The sequence below is a fragment of the Cyclopterus lumpus genome, chromosome 20 (assembly GCF_009769545.1).
Source record: "Cyclopterus lumpus isolate fCycLum1 chromosome 20, fCycLum1.pri, whole genome shotgun sequence".
Classification (NCBI taxonomy): Eukaryota; Metazoa; Chordata; class Actinopteri; order Perciformes; family Cyclopteridae; genus Cyclopterus; species Cyclopterus lumpus.
In genome coordinates this window covers 8722323-8745674 of record NC_046985.1, presented here as the reverse complement: position 1 = coordinate 8745674, position 23352 = coordinate 8722323, and the positions used below count along the sequence as shown (strand labels likewise).

General features: G+C 43.5%; 2 protein-coding genes across 6 annotated transcripts; one reads left to right on the top strand and one right to left on the bottom strand.

Moving 5' to 3' along the window:
* Positions 1 to 2028: 2028 nt before the first annotated feature.
* LOC117749741 (protein shisa-2) lies at positions 2029 to 6898 on the bottom strand. The gene is made up of 2 exons (XM_034560468.1): positions 6595 to 6898; positions 2029 to 2579 (listed from the first exon to the last, which is right to left on the bottom strand). The coding sequence occupies exons 1-2, from the start codon at positions 6896 to 6898 to the stop codon at positions 2029 to 2031; spliced, it is 855 nt and encodes a 284-aa protein (XP_034416359.1).
* Positions 6899 to 9154: 2256 nt separating this feature from the next.
* spice1 (spindle and centriole associated protein 1) lies at positions 9155 to 15160 on the top strand. 5 transcript variants are annotated; one of them, XM_034560617.1, is made up of 18 exons: positions 9155 to 9323; positions 9547 to 9642; positions 9918 to 9965; positions 10143 to 10283; positions 10464 to 10566; positions 10822 to 10940; positions 11133 to 11221; positions 11401 to 11537; positions 11664 to 11789; positions 11909 to 12183; positions 12902 to 13033; positions 13115 to 13241; positions 13330 to 13431; positions 13534 to 14081; positions 14328 to 14514; positions 14604 to 14682; positions 14856 to 14892; positions 15016 to 15160. In XM_034560617.1, the coding sequence occupies exons 2-18, from the start codon at positions 9547 to 9549 to the stop codon at positions 15070 to 15072; spliced, it is 2403 nt and encodes an 800-aa protein (XP_034416508.1). In that variant the 5' UTR covers positions 9155 to 9323; the 3' UTR covers positions 15073 to 15160. The 5 variants fall into 5 exon arrangements, with proteins under 5 accessions (XP_034416508.1, XP_034416507.1, XP_034416509.1 ...); XM_034560616.1 differs by having other exon boundaries at positions 13327 to 13431; XM_034560618.1 differs by having other exon boundaries at positions 9165 to 9323; positions 9547 to 9589; positions 13115 to 13250.
* Positions 15161 to 23352: the final 8192 nt, after the last annotated feature.

The following is a 23352-nucleotide window of genomic DNA, read 5'->3' as shown; positions in this document are numbered from 1 at the left end:
TCAAACCCGTCCCACGCTCCCTCTTAAAGCTCAAGAGAGTCGGTATAGACAGACAATTAGAGGATTACTACCCCCTGCCCCTGGACGCTGCAGACCCAACTGGAGGTCCCTTTCCCGCCCACCTTCCTGGATGTGGCCCAGCCCAAACAGACTACAGCTGCTCCAGTATGGAGAATCCATCGAGCGGAGCAGGAGCCAGAGAGCCATTTCTCCTTTTCAACTCCCCCCTGTTACTCCCCTAACAGCTCGCTCTGCTTCGCACATTACTGTAGTTTCTGGAGGAGCCTGCCAAAACGACATCGTCATAGTTTTAAACTGACCATTGTTGCGGTTTATTGTTCCCCTGTGAGTCAGGTGATGTGACACTTATTTGGTCTGTCCACGGTGGGTGGTAAAGCTCTCTGTGAATGGGTGTAATTAGGGTTTTCTAATAGCTTAACTATCAGTGTGTTTGTGTTTCAATGGAATTCACAATGGGAGACAAACCCATTCACCTAACAGATTTGTTTCCAAGTGTGTGCATGTAAATCTCACTCATCCAGAGGGCCAATGGCAACAAAGTATTGCTTGTTTATGACCGTAGGTGATAAAACACCAAAACACATAATGCCACACAATCATTTCTGTGTAGAAGTTGTTTATTTTTTTAGAAATCATGTGAAAAATGTCACTGCTGCATCAAATTGGACCAATTTCATACACCTTTTTGCAGATTATTTTGTCACACTCAAGCTGCCTATTGTATCTTCCAGACATTGGGGTTCGGCCTGCAGACGAGGTACACACAAACATGCCAGTTTCAGTATTTTGGGACGTCTCAGGCTGCATGCTCAGTGGAGCAGCACATTCCTCAAGTCGCATGTTGCAGAGATACCAGTGACCCGGCTGCACAACAGTAGACTGGGGGGAAAAAAGCATTGTTAATTTTTTTCCGATGAACAAGCAACCGCCATTTCTGTTCTTAAGTGGGAAATAATGAGTCAAAGCTGCCCTGGAACTGCCCGTGTTAAAAACACACGTACATGCACCTCTCACAGGGGAGAGGTGAAGGGGGCCGTTTTCGCTGTATAATTAACTCGGTAATCTTCAGACAACTGAGTCTCACACACCCTGTCTCACACCCTTCTCAGGTACATTAACTGACATCCTGGCATGAATATTTAACATGTTTGGGGCTCTATGTGTGTTTCTGCTCAGGGCAGTTGGGGATTGTTTTTCTTCTTTTTGTGTGGCAGGAGGGGGGTTGTATGGTAGGGTGGAGCGTCACAGTCCATGTCCTGTGTTCACTTCATTAGAGTTTAAATGGTCTACAGGGAGATTGCGACTGCCTTTCACATTACACCACCTGCATTTCCCATCACACAGTTCACTCACAGCTACTCATACAACCACATCCCTCCACACTAACTCACACACATACAGTACAAACATCTTTTCACATGCTTTCTTTCCTCACACTCTTAACAAACCAACATATACTGTACTGTATAAACCACTCACAACCATTCACAAGTGCAGATGTGCACATAGCATAAACCGCATATGGTCTTCTTTTTTTTTTTTGCTTGAATATCTACTTTTCATACAGTCATCACTCACTCCAGCACATATACGCCAACAAGTCTTTTTCTCACTCTCGCATACACTTACATGCAAACACAAACACCTGCACAGTCTTTATTTGAGCTGCAGGGAGCTGTGCAGGATCAGCCATCTTGGGCTGTATAACACTCCTATATGCAGTTTTCGCTCTGCGTCAAGACGGATAATTGTTTATGCATCCATCATAGGTTGAGCTTAGCTCATTCCAACTTGCCAAGAGATCAAATGACACACTAAACAGACACACAGCACACACAATAGCAAGACAGAGCCTGCAGCCAGCAACATGTTTATGAGTCCTTCATGTGAGTCTGACTCCCTGCCTTTCTTTTTCCACTCTGGCAGCGTCCACTAAAGGTCTCGGGCGCAGCTCTCACGGGTTAAACATCACAAAAGTAGCAGAGTGGTCTGCAGGTTGGCTCCTCATCATACAGTCACTGCCGGGTATTTCTGGTCACCAATGACACTGGACCCACCGGCGGGAGGGGGGCAGGGAGACTGGAGAGGTCTGTATCCTCCCTGAGTGGGGTCCAGGTAGGTTGGGCCAGGGTGGGCGTAGCTGATGTATTGCGGGTGAAGAAACTGTCCCTGGTGAGGCATGATTTGCGTGGCCTGCTGGCAGTTGAGTACGGAGAAGTTAGTGGGCATGTTGACGAAGACGCTGGCATCAGGGGGCAAGCAGCAGGAGGCCTGAGCCCGCATGAGAACTGGGGGAGCAGGGCGGGGGGCAGCGGGCGGGGCAGAGGAGCTGGAAGAGGTGGCTGTACTAGACTGGCGCGACGATGAACCCCTGGAGGTCCCCACACTGGACATCATCGGGATGGTTTCCAGGAGACGGCCACCGCCTGGACCACCTCCTGATGACAGTTCCTGTTTGGGGCGGAGGCAGCGGCAGCAGCACACGGCGACCACCGAGCCCACCAGGATGAACGCTACAAACACAGAGCCCACAATCAGGAACGGCACGTAGATGGGCACTGCGGGGAGAGAAGAAAAAAAGACACATTCACATTTAAAAAATCTGCTTTTGTGGGGAAACATTGACTTTTAAGTTGAACATTAAACTTCAAAGCAGTACTGCCTCTCTCACACACACACACACACACACATTGCTTCCCGTCACAATAAAGGCTCCTATACACTTGAGTGGAGATTGGGTAAGACAGTGACTTGGGTAGAAGAATGAGAAGTACACTGGGTCTGAGTCCCCAGGGAGCCCCAGGCACTCATTAGCAGTTATTAACTTTGTTTTGATCTGTTTTAATCCTCAGCACCCTGCTGTGTCCCCAGCCTCCTCGACCCTGTGTGTGTGTGTGTCGCGGTGGCATTCTTAAGCCCGGCTGCCAGCAGATATTTGTGACCCTTCTTTTTCTTCGGCTATTTATGACCAACCCTTTGAAAATAGGTTACTCAAGTTGAACTACAGTACTTGGCTTCTGCTTAAAGAAGGGTATTAAAGTTGCCTGATTTAATGCAGCTGAATCTGAACTTATTCAGCCCTTTAAATCAAAGGCGTAAGCCAATTTCTTCTCACTGACTTTCTTTCTTTTTGTTTAAAACAGCAAATCAGACTCGCAAGAAAGTACTTGTGTAACTCCCACAATTCCACCAGTCATTATGATTTGTTGGGTCAAATAGTAAAAGCATTATTAAACGGGTAACAATCTTGACATTTTGATATGCTGAGATCTCAGTTCCAGTTGGATATCTGTACATTTGCTAAGTGAGCAGGAGAAGCTCCAACGGAAACTTTGAAACACGATCACCAATAACTTAAGAAGAAATAACAGGGTTCATTTCACCTTTCAGCCGAACAGTGAAGGCACAGAGCGAATGCTTTTTTGGCAGAAACGGGGTGACAGGCGAGATGAGGTCACCTCTGAGGTGTTTTTTCTCTCGTGTTCATTCTCACTCGCACAAACACCGTACAAATACAATAATGACCATGTTACATTATAAGTGATTAGTTGTGTTTTATTGTTCCCACAGGGTGTAGTTATTTCCTCCTCTGAATGTGCCCATGTGTTCTGAGATCTAACTGCCAGAGAGAGAGAGAGAGAGGTGGCAACCTGGCTCCAGTTTCCTTTTGTCTCTTTGAAATACATCCATACCGCTATGAGAAACTTTTCAAAATGCTCATCAAAAGTATCAGGGTATTAACAGGATTACTGCACGAAGCCCGTTAAGATAGGGGACATTCATCAAACGAGGCGGTAAGACTAGGTGACAAAAGACACAAGCCAGCAGCCAAAGAGGCCGAGACTCGGTGACAAGAAACCCACGAGGACCTTGACCCGTCTCCCTTGAACGAGAAGTGGTGTCGACTTCAGAGGCCAATGTACCTCGCAGCTACACACCTTCCAGTAAACAGGTTTTAACAGGAACTCTGTTATGTCAACACACATATAAGTTACAAGCACCGAAATGTCCCAGGGACTGCCCACCTTTCCTGCGCTTATAAGGCCTCCCCCCTCAACATCTCTGTTTACACTCGGCTGATGAGGATTAGTAATTGCAGAATTGTTTGTCTTGTTTTACTTCACCCCTTCTTTTAACTGCAGAGCTCCATGCCAAAACTGTAAATCTGGGATGGTGGGTGGAAAACACCACTTACAGTTCAGCAAACAGTGAAGAAGTACTCAGATATGTGTGCAAGTCAAAATACCAATACAGCTAATCTAAAAAGTATAATGTACTAGAAGTAGCAACAATAAACAAACTTATTATGTGGAAAAAGGTCCTGAAGGCCACACGATAAATCTGGGATGTTGCATATTAGCAGCTCTGAAGCTGTACTGTTAGGTCAAATGTTCCTTTGAGCTAAAGGCTAATGTCAGCATGCTAACATGCTCCTAATAGCAATGCTCAGTGGCTGATGTTTAGTAGGTATGATGTGAACCATGTTCACCATTTTTCTTTAATGAAAAGTTAAAGTATCGCAATTCATACTGAGGGAGACATGATCTGTTTTGAACTTAATGGGAATCAATCGAATATTTGTTTTTCAATTTGCACCGACTGACCAACAACGTATTATTTTACTTTTAATCAATGTTTTTCATGAATTGTTGAAAAACTTCCCTTTATTGGAATTTAAGTGGTTATTTAAATGGGAAAAAATAAAATCACCTCTCTTTGGGGAACTGCTAACACATAGACATCTGAAATGTGACAAAGTGCTCAGAGTAGTCACTGGACTTTATAAGTAGATACATGTAAAATCTTAATGTGTAACTAATAACTACAGCTGTGTAGTTATGTAGTGGAGTAAAAAGTGCATTTCCCTCAGTAGTAGTCAAGTAAAAGTCTGCATAAAATGGAAAGTACAAGTACTTCTAAATCGTACTCAAGTAGAGCACTTGAGTAATTGTGCTGAGCTTGCAAATACTGCATCTGGAAAACTGTTCTCACTTTGTTTGAACTGTCTGCTATATTTTTTTAAGGACTTTATTTCTTCACCCCTTGCTGAGGTGTGATTTTCTCATTTTGTGCATATTGAACTCCGTTTGGCTCCCTGGCACTCGTCCACACCTGTTGCTGCAGTTAGCTGCAGCAGCCCCCTCTCTCTTAAGCTCTTGTTGTGGGGACAATCTGTGAGGCTGCGCTGGCTGGACTCTCCCTCGTCTCTCCCACAGGGTTTCTCCTGTTCCTAAATACCATATGTTCCTTCATGTTGAGCACATTAATAATTTCCTGCCTGTTATCCATTGACAACACAGTGTGTTTCTTTCCCGGATGATTAATAGGCTGCAAACATATGAAAAATGAATGAATTGCACAAAGTGAAAAGCTGCTTTTATTCTTTAAGTTATTTTGGCTGCAGGCCACTGGATGAAATGTATACCTCTTCCTGCAGTGATAAGGCGTGATTGTTTTAGCAAATGACAGATTATAGCTTGAGGTCCAAAAGAGGGCATAATATCCTCCCGGGAAGCATGAAGTAAGCCTGTGTTGCCTTTCTCTCTGATGTCTAATATGTTCTCTCTTTTCCTGAGTGCTATTATCTATTTGTTGATCTTTTATTAAAGATATGACGCAGCTTCGAGAGGCTTTATGGTAAATTAATCTATGGGAACGTAAGCAATGGTGAATGGGGAGCCATAGGGAGAAAGAAGATGTATTGTTACCTAATCCACTATGTCCATTTGAAATGATGGCTTATAATGTGCCTTTAGTTTGGTAATGACGCCTCTCTTAAATACAGTTGTTGTGTATGTGAGTGTCTCTTTTGAAGCAGCTTTGAGTGAGAATAACCTGAAAGACCACAGACACTACAGAGACAGTGGGATTACAGGAGGAGAGGAGAGGGACTCCACTGGAAATGATACAGAACGCGATTAATGTGTGTGTGTGTGTGTGTGTGTGTGTGTGTGTGTGTGTGTGTGTGTGTGTGTGTGTGTGTGTGTGTGTGTTTTATGAGCAGAACTGTCAGCGCCTTTGGTGAGCCACTGTCCAAAATCCGGTCAAGTCCAAACTTGATCCCCGTGGGGACAGCGTGATTTGAGCCCGGTCTCTCGCGCACTGGCCAGAACAAACACCGCTATTTATAAGTGCAGCACGGCACAGTTTGCCATTTGTGAGTGCAGTTAACTGTTTTTTCCCCCTGCTGCTGTCTCCTGTGCAGCTGTCGTTGCCAACCGGGACAGGCAGCTGATGAGCCTTTTACAGGAAGATACTGTGGGACTGTTTAGTTTATGAGGGGAAACCGAACCGTGCAATAGGTCTCCTATTTACAATATCAAATGTAATACATTCTGTATATACTTTATACACTCATTGGGCACGGGATCAAAACGTTTGCATTAATTTACGAGTCACTGTCAATTAAATCAATTACAATAAACCTTAAAAACTAAGATTCCGCCGAGATTAACGACACTGACCAGTGCGCTGAAGCAGATGCATGTTCATCGCGTTTTAAAATGTGCCTTTGCCCTGATGATCAACACATGTGTGGTGGAAGTTTCTGTAAACAGTAAACAAAGTGAATACCTGCACCGGAGTCCTTGTTCTCCTTGCTCTCTGTGCCGGGCTCCTTAGCCTGCCGGTCGTTATCGCAGCTCCCTTGATCCAGCCGTGCCTCGGTGCTGGAGCAGCAGTAGCGCAGCTCGCATTTCCCGCAGCAGATGATCGCGTCCTCACCGTCGATCTTCTCCGGACACTGGAAGCCTTCTTTCCACGCGCCCTGGGAGTCGTGCCAACCGTGGCAATACTCCCCACTGGCTTTCACGTCGATAATAACCAGGAGTAGAGTCACAATCGCGGTGACGGACATCGGGAAACCTCCTCCCCACATCCTCGGCCAAGGTGGCCCGCTGGCGCACTGAAAGAGACAGGGAGGCTTTCACTCCCCGCGTCCAACCTGGCGAGGAGAGGGATACGCTGGATCGGTGCGTAACAGGGAGCCGAGGGGACCAAGCGAGGGAGCAATAACCCACTCAGAAGCTGTCATTGGTTAGAAGAATCCCGTGCGTAATTCCGATCCAACGTCTCCAATAGCGACTCCACAGTGTGGGTGATTATCCAAGAGTTGTAGAAAAAGAAAAAAAGAGGTTTGCTAATGAAAGTACAATTCTAAAAGAAATTCTCCAGTTGTGAAGTAAACCTTCAGAGCTCTTGCTAAAATCCAGTATTAAAAGACTAAATTGTCTCCTCTGGCACCACAGCGAGGTTGTTCATGTCTCCTGACTCTTCAAATGGGTTTCCACAGAGAAGCCAACACTTGTAGCCTGATCCATGCTGCTGTCACTCATGAGACCCCTCACAGCCTGCCCCGTGCGCATCGATAAGTTTTCAAACGTGTGGAGCTTGGTCTGCATTGTTGGGCGTCAGAACTCAGTCAGCCAAGTCTGGGTCAGTGTAACCCGATTGAACAAAAGCGCGCAGAGTCTATCCAACTTTACGTCACAGTGAGAGGGGGCGTGTAAACAGTCAGATGCAAATACACAACCTCTTAATCGAGCAACAGGGTATCAAGATGCAAAGAGTAAAACACAACTTCCGATTGTAAAAACTATAATAAAAGTCTAACTAAAAGGACAGTGACAATTCATGGAGTACTTTAAAATAAAGTGGCCTCATAAAGTGAGATTAGAAGATGACTGAAAGAAACAATTACAATTATTGATCATACAGAACATTTTATATTTTTCTAGTATCTTTCATGCATTTACAGCTCTATCTATTGTTTTATTCAGATACATTTAATTGGCTACACTAGCTATCAATTAGGAATTCGTATTGCTGTCAACCACTTTAATGTTTCACTGTCAATACAAACCCTCACTGCTAAACGGCAAACATGTATAACATTTGTACTAAAAAATGCCTTTTTTTTAAAGCAAGCAACGTTATTTCTGGTTGAATACTGTTGCGGACTTGACGCAGCTTCTCCCACTAATTCCGCTTCAGATGTTCGATTGAAGCAATTGCACCAAAGTCCGTGTCCGTTCTGATCGTTTGTTTCATAGTTTAGTCGAAGAAACGAAAATACAGAAATACCATGTTTTTTTCGTTTTTCGTTGGAATCCCAAAACGAAAATAGGAAAGAACCGTTTTTTGAAAAGATAGACCAGGTGACCGGAAATACGAGCCTATCAAAAATAATGGCCATGGCAATAGAAGGATTGTAGACAAGACATTTTTATTTACAGTCTATGATTCAAACACATACCAAGGTAACATTAGAAGAAAATGAATGAATGAATATAAATAAGAAAAACCTGGGCCGATGAGAGCATGTTAGCAACAGTATTTGACTACAGGCGGTTTAATGTATGTACACAGCAATAATCAATTTTAAATTAATCATTGTATAATTAATGCAGTACGGTTCGTAATATAGTTTAATCAAAGTCATATTTATTTTTCCATCTTATTGTGCTTTTTCTTGAGGGACCGCACAGCGGCTGTAAGACGCAGAGTAAAAGTGTTTCCACTTTCTACCAATAGATGGCAGTATAAGTATATTTAAACCATATATTTAATTATTTTTGCCTGTGTCTTTGATAATTATCGATTGGATGAGTTTAACATTCAAACATTGCTATGTGTTAAAATGTAGGGATGCTTGTTTACGGTACATTCTTCAAATGACCACCACAAAGAGCTGCAACTGTAAAAAAATGTTTAAAAAAAAAAAAAAAATGAAGCTTAACAGTTACATGACAATTCCCCTAGACAAATAAATAACAGTAGTCTATATATTGCTCATAAAACGTCTGAGTGCAGGACCTTTGCGTGTAATAGGCTATGTTTACACTGTGGTACTGCTGTTAACGATCTGAACACTTAGTCCACCACTATGAACTACACAGCAGCTTATCGCGTTAAAGCAGTTAGCTCACAGTCAACAAGCGAGCTACAACATTAAATATAGCTTTAAACAATGCGCTTCCGTCATAATATTGAGATCATATCATCTTGACGGGGTCTATCATGATGTACAATGTATACTTTGGTTTCTTGCCAAGGATTCCTCTTCCACCGCTGAACTATTCGTGCTCGCCAAAACTTCATTTCCCATGAGGCACCACGGTGAAGCGGTGGCAACAGCGCAGGAAGTGGCGCGCAACTGTTGAAAAAAAAAAAACGGTCTCACAACAAACTCAAGACGAGATTTGGATGCTATTCTACTTTGTCAACCTCTGGGCTGTTGCGACAAACTTATAGACAACCTGAGCTTTTATTATATAACTAAAAGTGGCTTCGTGACGTGTAACGTAAGTGCTATTTCAACTTTTAGCTCGCTTTTCATCATGAAATCTCATTTGAGCTAGCGTCAAAGCAAGTGGAGCTCAGTGAAAACGTTACTGGTGCGCACATAACATCTGTATCTATTGTAAAGGGGACTTAAGCCCCTCGACACGTGTGCTGGTACATTAAGCTGAAGTGTGGTAAGTGTTACAAAACAAGTGTTTGTAATCTCATCTTGTCTGTGAACAGATGTCGTTTGCGAGAGTTGGGCGTCCACAACAACACACTAAAGGTAAACGGCCTGTTCGACCCAAGAAAGCAGCACCTCTCAAAAAAGATTGGGTGGTGAGTACTGACATCTGCTCCACCTGTTGACTAGAACATAATGTACTCTACTATACATTATGAAGCCAGTAATGGTGCCTTTTTTGGTTAGATTGTTTTATGAAGTAGCCTTATGCTGCACAATTGGGAGAGTATCCCACTTATGTTTGCTGTGAGCATTTTCCCTCATGAAATAATCTTTCTTTTTTTAAATTCCTCATATTTAAGTATATCAAATATCATGTCTTGGATTTGAAAGCAATTCCGTAATGTCAGCCCTCTCCTGGTGGTTTCAGAGCACCGTCAATGACCTGTCTGTGCACAAGCTGTCACCTGCAGAGCTGGTAAGCTGGTTTGACTGTGTGCTCCTTCACTGGTGCTTTGTTAGTGTGACGTTTCATCTCATAATATGTATTATAACCGTATGTGAACATCATTTTAGCGAGCGGATAGTACTGAAACAGTAAAATCAGGTATTTCTAGCCCATATTTGCTGGTCTTATTAATCGCTTCTGCTTCAGAGCCATCGGCATGAGATTCATAAGTCCCACAACAAGGCGGCGGCTCAGTGGGAGCTGAGAGAAAAAGTCCTACAACGCCGCTTCAGACACACTGGGAGCCCTGCCCCTCTAGACCACGCCAGCCTCAACATCATCAGGGAGGTGTGTGTGACAAAGAGTTCCCGTTACTCTTTGTGGACTCTTTGCTTTCTCAATAGTCTTTGGTTTGTTATATAGAAGCAACATATTTAAAATGTTAATCTACTGAAACTCCTTCCTGATGGTGAGTTTATCGCAGGGTTTTGCTGCTGGTGACGGTGGGAGTGTGTTTTCCTGCTACAGGTGTTCTCTGACCAGCTGCTGCTTCAGGATGTGCTTGCTCGCTCTGACCGAGCCATGGCTGTTGTCAAAGACTTGTTTGGAGATGCTCCACGCAGGCAGGCTGGTATACTTCTTACTCATTGACTTCTATGTTGTAGCTGTAGATACATATAGCACATCATTTATATAAGATAAGATTATTTCATCTTATCTTATATAAATGATGTGCTCAGTGGATGAAACATGCAGAGAATGTGTTCACCTCTTCCCTGGTTGTTGATATAAGCGGACACAACATATTAAAGATATTTGGTTTTTACTAAACTATCATTTGTCTTTTTTTGGGGGTTGTATACAAGGCTTTTATGTATTTCTGCAGGACACCCCAGTGTGACGATGGCTCCAAACTGTGACTCTGACTCAGGGCTGCCTGTGCTCCGAAGACCAGATCCTCCAACTCAGCTGTCATTGCTCAGCCAGTCGATGATGGACCCACAGGTGTGTGTGTGTGTGTGTGTGTACCAAGATAATGTCAAACATTTGTGGTTTGTTTCCATCAGCTTTCATCCATATATGTCTATTGTGTTACCTATTCACAATGTACTATAAGTATGTGTCTTTTTTGTATCCTAGTTATACTTTCTTGCAGATTTTGTTCTATATTTATTCGTGTAAAATGTTTCTTTTCAGGCTCTTAATGAATTTGAAGATTTAGAGGAAGACCCCAGTGATGAAGATCCCTGTCATACTGGCTGTTCAGATCATCACGTAATCCATAGGTAATGCCTGTGAAATATCGTACCTGCAAACCAGTTCCATTAACCACAATCTGAGATAAGAAACTGACTTGTGTTCCTTGTTATGGGGGAAATATAATACATGAAGCAGTTGCTTTTCACTGTTCATGTTTCTGATCCAGCCGTCACCATTACATTGATTGTGATACTTTTCTTTGCAGGGCCAATGTACAAAAAATGAAGGCACAGTCTCGGAGCATACAGCGACAGAAAGTCCGTCGTCCCAACTTCGAACAGGCAGACAGGGATAATGATCCTGTAACGCCCTGCACATCAGGCAGAGCATCAGCTCAAACAGGTAGGGTGAAAAGGAGGACAACATTTAAGATGTGTGTTTCATGCAGTCATCACAAGAAAATATATGCTTTTAAATCAGGTGTGAAATGTTTTTCTGCATACAAACGCGTTTCTCGCCTTGTTTCAGCTCTCAATGCCACAATGACGGTTCAGCGTGTTCAATCCAGACAAAGCCAGTCAGAAGAAGGCATGGAGGAACCGTCAGTCCTGGTTTCTCAGGTCCTGAACCCTGAGATGCCTCTCAACCAGTCAGGTAATATCAGGGAGGCGTTCTTCATAATGTGACACTCTGCGACAATGTTCCATCTTATGAACTGCTTAATGCTGCAATAAACAGAAGGAATGAGTGATTCTCTGTATTGTGTTCATCAGGCAGAATCAGTAGTCGAACCAGCAGGAACAGGAAGTGTGTCTCTCAGAGATCAGCGCTGGATGGCTCATCTGTTGCTTCCCTTAGTGGGGACCAGTCCAGTCTGGGCATGTTGCAGACCATGCTGGGTCAGGTGGAGGCCGACTTAGATACTCTGATTCCTGCCACTGTACCAGCTTCAGCACAGAGTCAGAAGAAGGACAAAACTCAAGGCCTCACTGGATTCTCTGTCGCCTTGGTCTCCACTCTGGGACGTTTGGTGCACCTCCTCAAACAGGTACTGTAATTGATCCAATGAAGTATTCATTAGACACTAACATAGTCATTACTGGCTTTGTTCACCTCGTATTTCTAATGTTGCCTTTTAAAGGTTATTATACGAGTTTGTGTTGGTCTCATCGTGGGTCGAACGTTATTTTAATCATTGTGTTAAAACATTTCAGTATGACGTACTTTGAGATTAAAGCTGTAATTAAAGGACCAAATCAATGTTTTAACCCCTTTACTATAAATCACATGCAGTGCATTTAACAGAACTGTTCATCACATTTCAGAAGTTTTTACATTTTTAAACGTTTCCTACTTTCCCGGCAGCTTCATTTAATTTATTTTCCATTCATTTTATTTTTGTCAAAGTTACTTTATCAATGCATTGTGATTTGAGAACACTAAAAACAGGCTGTGTCTACATTGTGATAGATTGCTTAACTCAAATGAGTGTCAAGTGAATTAATGAAAACCAGTGGTCACCCTGAAGGTTTAAGATAAACAAAATTCAGAAATCCAAAGAAATACAGCAAAATGGTAATAACAAAACACAGTAATATAAAATCAATTATTTATAGTAAGGGTGAAAACCTGCAAAACAATGATATTGGCTTTTTAAACAAACAGAGCCTTTTATGTCAGATAAAAAAAAAATTCTGTCCCTACGGTTTTTAGCTAAATATTTACTTGCTGGAGCATCCTTAATGTCATGACATCATTGTCTTCAGAGGGAAGAGGAAGCTCAGGAAGAGGCTCGAGACAGGAGAATACTGGAGGAGGTGTTGAGAGAGCAACGCAGGCTGATTGATGCGCTCACTGCTGAGACGATGACTCTGAGAGAAGAGGCCGCCGCCCTGCAGGTGAGACGGAGCGTAGCATACAGTCTTACTTACTTTACTTTATTGTCCAGATTCCAACGGTGTTCACCTATTCTCCTTCAGGATGGGTTGCAGCAGCGGACAGCAGAGGTGGAGCAGAAGTTGGACTCAGTGGTGTTGTTGATGGCGGGACTTGGACTGCTGGAGGCACACCTTGACCCACCCCAGGACTCTGACGCCAAAGCCGCAGGTTCATACAGTGGGTGTACGTGTGTCTGTCTGTGCATGGATCTTTGTGCAGTGAATTCTACATAATAGTTTTTTCATGTTGTCAGCAGTTTGTCAGTCAGCACAAGTTGCTGAACAACGACAAGTCTCTGTCTCTCCTGCTGTCTTGCTCTCCCCCCCTCGACAGAGAGACAACTGGCAACACACTCCTGGTAACAGCCTGTTTCTTGTTAGTAATCTGACCTGTATGCTCTTGTGCCATCGTACTCAATCAGCTGTAAGAAGCCTAAATGTGCTCTCCACCTCTTCTTCAGTAACTCATCCTCTACCGCTGCACCAGGAACTTCCTCCTGAAGAAATCCTGGGTTCCCGTGAGGACGTCCACTCCCACAGCTCAGCCTCTAGCCTCACCAGCCTTCCTCTCACCAGCCTCCCCTCTTCTTCCTCATTATCACTGACCTGTGACCCTCTCAGCTCACAGCTCTCTCCAGAGGTCATGCTGGCAGAGATCGCTCAGCTGAGCAGACAGAACGACCTGATCAGGGCCCAGCTGAGCCAGGCTAAGCGCCTTGGGTCAGAGGTCGGAGAATCATCTGACAGTAGCAACAAGCAGAGAAGGTTGAGCTCCAGCAGCACAGGGAGAGTCACACCCCAAATTGTTGTAGAGAGGAGGATGTCAGCATCCAGCAGCACAGGGAGAGTCACACCCCAAATTGTTGGAGAGAGGAGGATGTCAGCATCCAGCAGCACAGTGACAGTCACACCCCAAATTGTTGGAGAGAGGAGGATGTCAGCATCCAGCAGCACAGGGAGAAGGAGTCGGCATGTCCAGACTGCTGAAGGAGAGCAGTTGACGAATCAGGTGAGATTAAGTCTCAAGGTTTCCTCCTCAAATGTCCTTGAAATGTAAAGTTTTCTTTCAACATCACTGTTTTTCCTAAATCTAAGAAGTTAAACGTGTGTCCTACCAAATCCAGACATTTTCACTTCTAGATAGATCCGTAATCCTTTGTGTCTGTTAGCCTTTCTATATTGGGTAGTTTGAAACTACGAATCCCTCCTCTTTTCAGGGGTGATAATGATTTGTTTCTTCTGTCTTCTTGCTCAGGCAACATCACCCAACACCCTCCACATGAGCAGTGTGGAACAGCGCCTTCTGGAGCTGAACAGACAAAGTGCAGCGGCGAGGGGTCGCCTGCTGGAGCTTATTGAGGAACAGAAACAAAATGTTATAGCCAAAGTTTCTCCCTCTAATTCCCCCATCCCTCCCTCGGCCTTCAGCCCTCATTCACCAGGTATGATGGCTCGACATGACACGTCTTTGTCCATCTCTGTAATGGCCTGTCACTGTAAAAACTAAATACTTGTATCATATCTTTCTCAGCTGCAGGAGGAAGTCCTGAGGTGTCACTGCTGCTGCCTGAACAGGAGCTCCTGTTACAGACTGGTGGTGGTGAGAGACGGTTAGTTGCTATATTAGATGATGGGGATGTTTCCCGATGACCGATGGGAATTCTTTTTTCCACATGCTTTGTGGTTCTTGCTAGTTAACTGGATTATTTTTTTCGGTTTAACAGACTTGATTTCTTATAAAACCATTTTCTTTACACATTGTTGTTATATTTCTGTGCTGCAGATCTGCTGGTTCTGAAATGAGGGATAGCAAAACACAGGTACACACACACACACACACACACACACACACACTTACACAAACTACAGATTACATGGAAGTACTGAATTTTCTCCAAACTGTTACCATTAGTGTCTCTAATGTCTTCTTTTTCACACAACAGATGGAGAAACAGAGAGAGAGAGAGGGGTGGTTTGCCTTGTCCGCTCATGTGAGATGACAAAAGGAGCAATTATTCAACCCAAGTTGCTAGTATTTTTTTTATACATATATTTTAAATGACTGAATTAAACGTGTTTTAAAATAAACGTTGCGTGTCCTCACTGTTTCGTAGCACACATTGTTACCTCACAGGAATCTAGAAATCTGTGTGTCATATTACTTTATTTGTTTACTTGGTAATCCTTCACCAATGCAAGTGTTTATGAGATTGATTTTCATCAAATTCCTCAGTGTTTCTTGTTTGCGTGTAGTCGCCTCTCCAAAAACACACAGCTCACATGTGTGTGTCTGAACGTTGCACTGGCCACCTAAAAATTGCATCAGATCCTGCGTGACGGTCGAAGCTAAGTGTCGTCAGTCTGTCGGTCTTTGTGGTTTGGTTTAGTTATGGTCTGCTTTCATTTCTTTGAGGCATGTTTTGATATCACTTAGTGTGTTTGTGATGAACTTGTATTTTTCAAGGGGAGAAGGGAATTGTATTCCAATAAGTCACAAAGAAATCGGAGCAAGAGTCTGACAGGAGGAAAAAGAGTTGCTTCAAACCACTTAGTCTTCTCTGCTGTGGTTTCAACTAAAGTATGGCCTCTTGTAGCTATTTGTGGTACGCACACATACACACAAACATTAGTTTTTCTTCTTTTCTTTGTTTACCTCGACTTCTGTGGTCCTTACAATCATCTCTTATTTTCTTAGATTTGTTTGTTCTTATAAATGTATACAGACAGTTTATTTCAACTGCTTTTTTTTTTTTGGGGGCCATGCAAAAAAATGAAACTGGCGCATTCAGTGCTTTTTCTCTTCCTCCCTCCATTCTCAATCCAAGACGATAACTCAAGTCTTGCTTTTTCACATGATTACTTTTGCTTCGTCTGCAAGTACATTGTTATTACTTTCTAGTTTTCACTTGGCTGTAGCCTGGCAGCGTCATGACCAACCTGCAGGACCCTCAAAACACCATGGCGATCCAAGGAGGAGCTGGTGATGACAGGACCGTAATGTCAACAGGGCCCTCGCACTGACCACAAATGTAGTCAATCTAAAGACCTTTGGGATTCAAAGTTATAAGCTTTACCTTTTGAAGTCAGTGTTCTGTGACAAACAGCATCCAATTGGCATGCTGTTGTCTACACTTGTGGAGCAGTATAATGCATGATGACATATGTTGTCTAGCACCACACAGTGGTGGATACAGGAAGTGGTGGACTGTTTGCATCATTTCCAGCTTCACTCCATGCAGGAAAAAAACCGTCTAACTCGTGGAGGCTTTGCCCGATGGTGTCAGACATTCTCGGCCTCGTGAGCCGGCGCCCCCCGACGTGCACGAAGGTGCGAGGGCCCGTACATCGCTGCTTACATCTTTAATTATGTGTTGTTGTTTGTTTTACTTCTTGTTTATGTTGTGACTCTCATTTATGTCTTGACTGACGCATTCATCTTTTCATTCATGCTATATATGCCCTGGGTTGTGTTTGCAGGAGGGATTGGCAGACTGCAGTGCACAGTCAGCAGATGGCAATCTGGAGTCGTTCAGTACAGAGACGCATCTCTGGTGCCTTTCAGATTGCAGCAGGTAAACAGCCACGATCAAGAAAGTACTTTAAATACTTAAACAAATGTGAATGTATCTTTTTATTTTGTACTACAGTTGAGAAATCCTGAATATTAAAAGGAGGAAGTAGAGAGCAACAAACAACATGTCTGGCTTAACTTCAAGCGGGTACATAAAGATTCATGTTTAACACCCACCATGGCCCCCGGGCCCCTTGTTGGTTAAATGTGTGCTGACCACCCCAGACCTCTCAGTGCGTACATGTAAAGCATGAGTGACCACTGGGGCCCCCGGGGCCCTTGTTACATATATCAAGCGTGCCACCTGGAGCACTTGGTACATAGGATGCATGTTTACAATCAGAGCCTCTCGGAGAGTACAGTGCTGTACAACTGAGCCACTGGTTGGTGCTCTACAACCTACAGGGAGATGATACAATGCTCTCCAACAAGTCAGTTTATTCTGCATAACAGTAGTAGTACAACATAGTACATCAAGCCGTTTGTTTCTTTGACACACTAACAAGCTCTTCTTTTACTTGAGCTAGCAGCCTGTATGATTCAGCTTGTTAAGAGGCTATAAGTACTGATTATACATCAAGTTTGCATTGATTTCAATTGTTTCCTACAGTATCGTATAACTGAGCTTGGTTGGATTGTATGTAATAAATCAAATGCCTTCCTACAGCTGTAAAAAGTAGACAATTTTATATTTTCCTAACTTTAAATTCTTATGCCCAGCCCGGCTGAGTGAAGGACAGGGTGAATGGGGATTAACCCCACCCCAGTGCCTCTCAATGACCCCCCCACGACCACCACCAGCACAGGGCCTGGGGAAGGTTCCCATGTGACCTCCTGTCGTCCCGCCCCCCTCCCCCGATCCCTATCTGTGCCTCTCAGCAGCTTCAACACACCTCCATTACTCCTCATACACACACATTCACACACACACATCATGGAACTTAAAAACAATAGAAAGACCACAATTGATATTAATTTGTTTATCAATTTATACAAGAACATAAATTGTGCACCCAATGAGACTGGATTCAAGCCACACACACACACACACACACACACACACACACACACACACACACACACACACACACATACAATGACGTGAGGGTATATGGGGGGGGGCTAGTTTTCTTTACTCATTTAAATCTGCCCCCACTTCACCTCAGTGAAGGAGCCTGAAGTCACTCAGAAAAACACACACACGCTTGTGCACACACACTCACACTGGCTCCGGGATCGCCTTTGATCGTGTCCAAAGTGACGTTTGCTTGTCAGATAATCTCGACTCCTGAGCGACCTGAGGAGGAACTCGTTTATTCCTAGAAGAGAAATGCATTCATAAATAAACTTGCTTTTCAGGTTTTTAGCATTTGAGCCAACACCTTGAATTCCTTAAATGATTGTGTGCGTGTGTATGTATACATATATCTTGTGTTTATTTTTTACAGTTATTATGAAAACACTTCTGTGGTTTAGCTTTCAATCACATAATCTTTATTCTTTATTTCACTTTACCTTAAATATTGCAGCGTGGTTATTTTGCCACTAGAGGGCAATATTAATGTACTGCACAGGTCAATTTTGGGGTTTGATGAGGTTATGTAAAACTATTTACCAACCTTTTTCAAAATAATGTATTAATTTGATAAAAAACAAACTGCTCATAACACGAACAACAAAATAAACTAAATGTAAACACAACAATGGTGGCATTGTAGCATCAGTCAGTTATGATGGGCACTATTCCCCTATTTTAAAAAAATAGAAATGGGAAACAAAAAAATGCATTCAAATAAACCATATTTTATTGAAAGGTCACATCTATTGTGATATCTTAGTGGGTTAACTACCACATAGCCTAAGCCACTCAGACATTATAAACATACAGTAGATTAGTTCGATTAGTTTTTATATTGAGTTTGTTTTGTTACAGTTTGTCGTCGTGTAGAAGCCATTTGTGAACTCATTCTGCTGCTTTCTCATCAAAATTGTCTTTACAATGTCTCAAGTTTTCGAACCAGCATGATGTGACATGTGCGTGACGAGTAAAGTGTGTGTGCGTGCGTGTGTGTGCATGTGAGTGGGTGCCAATGTGTGTAGGAGTGTGCTCCACAGCTGTGCGAGGTTCTGATCTGAAGCGGGCTATTGCTTGCTGTGAAAATATTATTGCAAGTGTTTATTATTGCTTCAGTGTGAAACAGTGGGAGTGTTGTGTGTGCTGCACGGGCTGGTGGAGTACAGAGTGTCTGTGGAGGGATGGTGGTGGTACTGGTGGGGGTGGGGGGTTCTCTCCCTTCTCCTCCTCTCTGTTTCCCACCCGTGGCCCATTGCACCCTGGGTAATAGGGAGGCCTATTGGAGTTGATTAGTTCCGGCTGGATCCCAGATAGAGTCCTGACAGGCAGGAGAAACGAGCTCTCAGCGTGACCCTCCACTTCCCCCACACACACACCCCTGTCTCAGGCACAATGGGCAAGGCAGGGGAAGGGCTTTTTAAACAACTGCAGCTTCACTCTACTCCGCTGCCCCCCCCCCCCAAAAAACTGGGCCATTATTACGACAAAAAAAACATTACACTGCTGCACAGATTCGCCCTCACTGCGTCTACCAGCAGCGATTACTCTGAGCATGTGTGCATTTTACTAACTTTTTTTCCCTTTCTCTGTCCGGACAAGTAAGACCAAGCTATCCATCAGCAACACTATGTCACAAGTCCTTTGATGAATGTTACGGATGCAGCATGCTCAGTGTGTCGCCTACAGAATTGTCTGCATACATCAGGATCCGCCACAGTGCATTGTGCGTCCTTGACAAACCATCACATCCACCATGTTGGACACCTGTAGCATAAACCGACATCCATTACACACATTCCTCTGCAGAGCAGCATCATTCACACACTTTCCCTCTGCAGCTTCATCCTCTCTATCCTCTTTATTTCCCACTCCCCCCTCAGATCCTCTCTTTCTTCTTCTCTCCTTTCCCCTCTCCCCCTCTTTCTCCACACATAATTGATTAAGGGCCGTTTTCATAAATCAATTCGGGACGCACATCAGTCAGCCCTGAATGGAGGAGCCCCCCTCTGAGCAGCGGTATTAATCTACCTCAGCATGCCCTGCCACTCTCACTCACACACACACACACACACACACACACACACACACACACACACACACACACACACACACACACACACACACAGATCTGTGTAGTTTGTTTTCTTTACTTTAGGTTTTGGCCGCTGCAGTTTGCCAAACATGAAATATGCAAATGTTTTCAGCACTTTTGCAGACACTACGACCTGCAACAGGCGGTTTGACAGACACATACAGACTGTTTCCACTGAGTCTGCACAACGCTCGCTGTTATGAAGAAATTGGAAGAGAAATGTGGGTGTTTGAGGGGGTTGGAGGGGTTGATGGATTAGACGCGACGACAAAAGCAAGGGCAAGCAAAAATAAAAAGTATTTTTTTAATGGCAGTGAAAGAAGTCCAATTATTTCCACATGTCCTCTGGCTGTGTATCCCCAAACAAACAAATATGTTGTTCGTACACTCAGCAGTCTGTCTCCATGACAAATGTGTCTTACGGCTGTTTATAATGAAACCGATTTCATTGTCATGACTATTAGGTGACTTTGTCTTTCTTTCTCTCTCTCTGTACGTCTCTTTTGATATTAATGTAACCATGACATCTCATTAGAAAACAAAAACGTGCCAAGTTGCAATGGATTCTGGGAACATGAGCCTGCAACAGCTGCAATTGATATGCCTGACTTTCCCTCTCTGCCCTTTTTCTCTCTCACGTTTTCCTTCACCTTGATCTTTTGTTCCTTAAAAAAAAATGTATTACCTTCTTTGTACCCCCGTTGCTCCGCCTCTATTTGTTTCTCATTCCTTTACCTCCCCCCCCCCCCCCCATCACTCCGCCACCGCTTTCCGAGCTCCAGGGTGTTGGCTTTAGTGGTAGTGAAAGCTGCTTTGTCTTAAAAAACAGTTTGTCTTAATGAGACGGGAGGGGGGGGGCAAGCAGGAGAGAGGGGGCGGAGGGTCACAGCTGAAGCCAATTGTGACCCTTTCCTGTCTGAGGTGCTGCTGGCCGGGGTCAAGCTCAGGGTCACGCTGCCTCGTCACTCCGGCTGGGCCCTGGTGCCGGTTCTGATCGCCGCCAGCGTGTGTGTATACGTGTGTGTGTGTACAAGACAGCGGGTGTGTTTTTGTACGAGTTAAGAGTAGAGGGGCAAAAGGCACATCTGTTTCTGATCCCCCAGAAAGCACTGCTCTCCGGACCTGGAGGTGCTGGCGTGCCTGTGGAGGACTGCGAAGGAGAGGGAGGGGAGGAGAGGGCGAGTGAGCGGTCACACCATCACAGTGGGGGTCGGGTACGATGTGATGCGATGTGGCCTGTTTTTAACCCCACCTCCTCCTCTACTTTCGCCTCTTTTACACTTATACTTTCAAAATGCAAGCAAGTTCAAATCGTCGTCAAATATAGGGCATAATATATGCCAAAAACTGTCTTTGTCCAAAAGTAACACAATCTGCCTACCAGCAGCTCTAATATTAATATTAGACTTGTATCAATCTTCTCGCCTGAATCTTGACAGGAAGTCAAATAAGCAAATATTGTTTTACAAATGCGTGACAGATTAACCCCCCTATAAACCAGCGTGTGTGTATACGCTGTGTATACTCCCCTCCCTGTTTTTTTCTGAAGTGGATTTTAAGATTGTCAAAATCATTTAATAAGACACTGTTCGACACTATCTGTATTTTCTGTATTATCCAGCTCTTATTTAATACTTAAATGAATAAACCTGTGACGGTATCTTGTCAACGTTCTGTGGGTATGACCAGTATTTGGCTGCAGGATGAGTTTCTCGTGACTCAATCTTTAACATGCTGCACGTCAGGAAGACTATTTTCTGGTCAACATGAGCTTTCTATTTCTGTCTTTAAATTCTGAAACCTGTCTACAGACTTTTATATAATTTGATGAGCCGCTTTTTCTTTTCTTCTCCTCTCATGACTGCATAATCTCACCACATGCGTTCTTTAGTTTTTGTCTCCATACATTTCAAGACTTCAGTTTGTTTTGTGTGGTTTGAAATGTGCCCTTTGTAAGTAAACTATGTGGCACAGTATTTTCCTATCAAAATATATATTTTTAAGCCATGACCATGAACATCTCACAACCCTGTGCATAAGCTCCACTCCCCCTTCTCCCTCCTCTCCTCTGTTTCTGACTTTGTGGAGAAGGTAAGGTTGAGATGAAACACCACGTCAATCTTTGAACAGAGCCCGTAAAACAGGCGCATATTAACGAGCATGACTAACAAGCTGCAGGAGCTGGGTCACACTGTGCATTACACACACACACACACGCACACACCTCCACCATGTCTTCTCCATGATACAGGTTTTTTTCCTCTCCCTCCGTGACTTGTTTTGACTCTGAGTTGCAGCTTTTCTCAATTTTCCACACATGTTTCATGCATGATATACTCCAGAGCTGTTTTTAAACCTTTTTTTCCCCCAATGTTGTGTCAAAGGATAATTCTAGTTCACTTCAACTTGGGTCTTATTTTTGTCGCCTAGTTTTGGTCACAGTTTTGATCGGTTGTGCTAAGATTGGCGGCTACTAACCAGAGTAATTGAACACTGAGTCAACAACAAAGTCTGCAATAACACAAGAGGTCAGAGGATCAAACGTTTAGCTGGATTGTCTGGAGGTAAAATGGAACGTGAGCTCACCAAAATTGTCGCTGATAATCCTCATTTTATAGTACATTAGGTCAAAGTTCAACCAGGAACTCTGTTGTGATGGATCATTACCAGTTACGCTGGATGTTTTGGGCCATAATCTTACTGTTTGCCCTCCTTTTTGTCTTCCATATATATTTGGCTAACCTACTGCTCTGTTTCCTGTCCTGTCTTGTCTTCTTTTTGGCACTGCCGCTGTTCCCCGATCAGCAGTTAATTGGCATTGATATCATATCCAATGATACAGATGGCAAAAACCTACCGAAATAAGTTGGTGGGATCTGGAATCACCCGTTAAAGTCTTTTTAATGCAGAGGCCTAATAATCAATAATCAAGGTTTGTGTTCTGTTCGTGTCTTTTTTATTCTTCTGAGTTATCAGGACATCATTTAGATAGATTATGTAACTATATGAGATTATGTTACCACTTTTAGAAGAATAAATAACACAATGTTCCTCTTGGAAATGAAGAATTGAGTTCATAAGAAAAAAAACACAACGTTTTCATTTGTGGCCACAATGGCTGCTGTTCTAGTCACGTAGTCTAGTTCTTCTGTACATTTGGGGAATAAACTTACCTTAATTTGCAATTACTTGTGCTAAGCTAACTGGCTACTGGCTGTAGCTCTACATTTAACTATGATAGTGTTATCAATATTCTCAGCTATCTGCCAAACCAATTTTTTGTAAATATCAGACTGAGGTTTACAGCTCACTACTTCCTTCCTTTGGTCTGTTTCCCTTTTCTCTCTTGTTCTTGGTCCGTCTCCATTTTCTTCACTCGTCCTCAGGGATACAAGCACACACACGCACACGCACACACGCACACACACACACACACACACACACACACACACACACATATACACACACACACAAACACACACAAACACACACTCTTTGCTATGATATACTAGTCACCATTTCACATGCTCAGACTCCCCACC

What these genes read in the sequence shown, in the direction of transcription:
- LOC117749741 (XM_034560468.1), bottom strand. Translation starts at nt 6,898, where the DNA reads ATGTGGGGAGGAGGTTTCCCGATGTCCGTCACCGCGATTGTGACTCTA. An exon ending in GAACAAGGACTCCGGTGCAG is followed by an intron (nt 2,580 to 6,594) that starts GTATTCACTTTG and finishes CTCTCCCCGCAG; the next exon opens with TGCCCATCTACGTGCCGTTC.
- spice1 (XM_034560615.1), top strand. Translation starts at nt 9,547, where the DNA reads ATGTCGTTTGCGAGAGTTGGGCGTCCACAACAACACACTAAAGGTAAA. An exon ending in CTCTCAAAAAAGATTGGGTG is followed by an intron (nt 9,643 to 9,917) that starts GTGAGTACTGAC and finishes TGGTGGTTTCAG; the next exon opens with AGCACCGTCAATGACCTGTC. An exon ending in GAGAGCAGTTGACGAATCAG is followed by an intron (nt 14,082 to 14,327) that starts GTGAGATTAAGT and finishes CTTCTTGCTCAG; the next exon opens with GCAACATCACCCAACACCCT.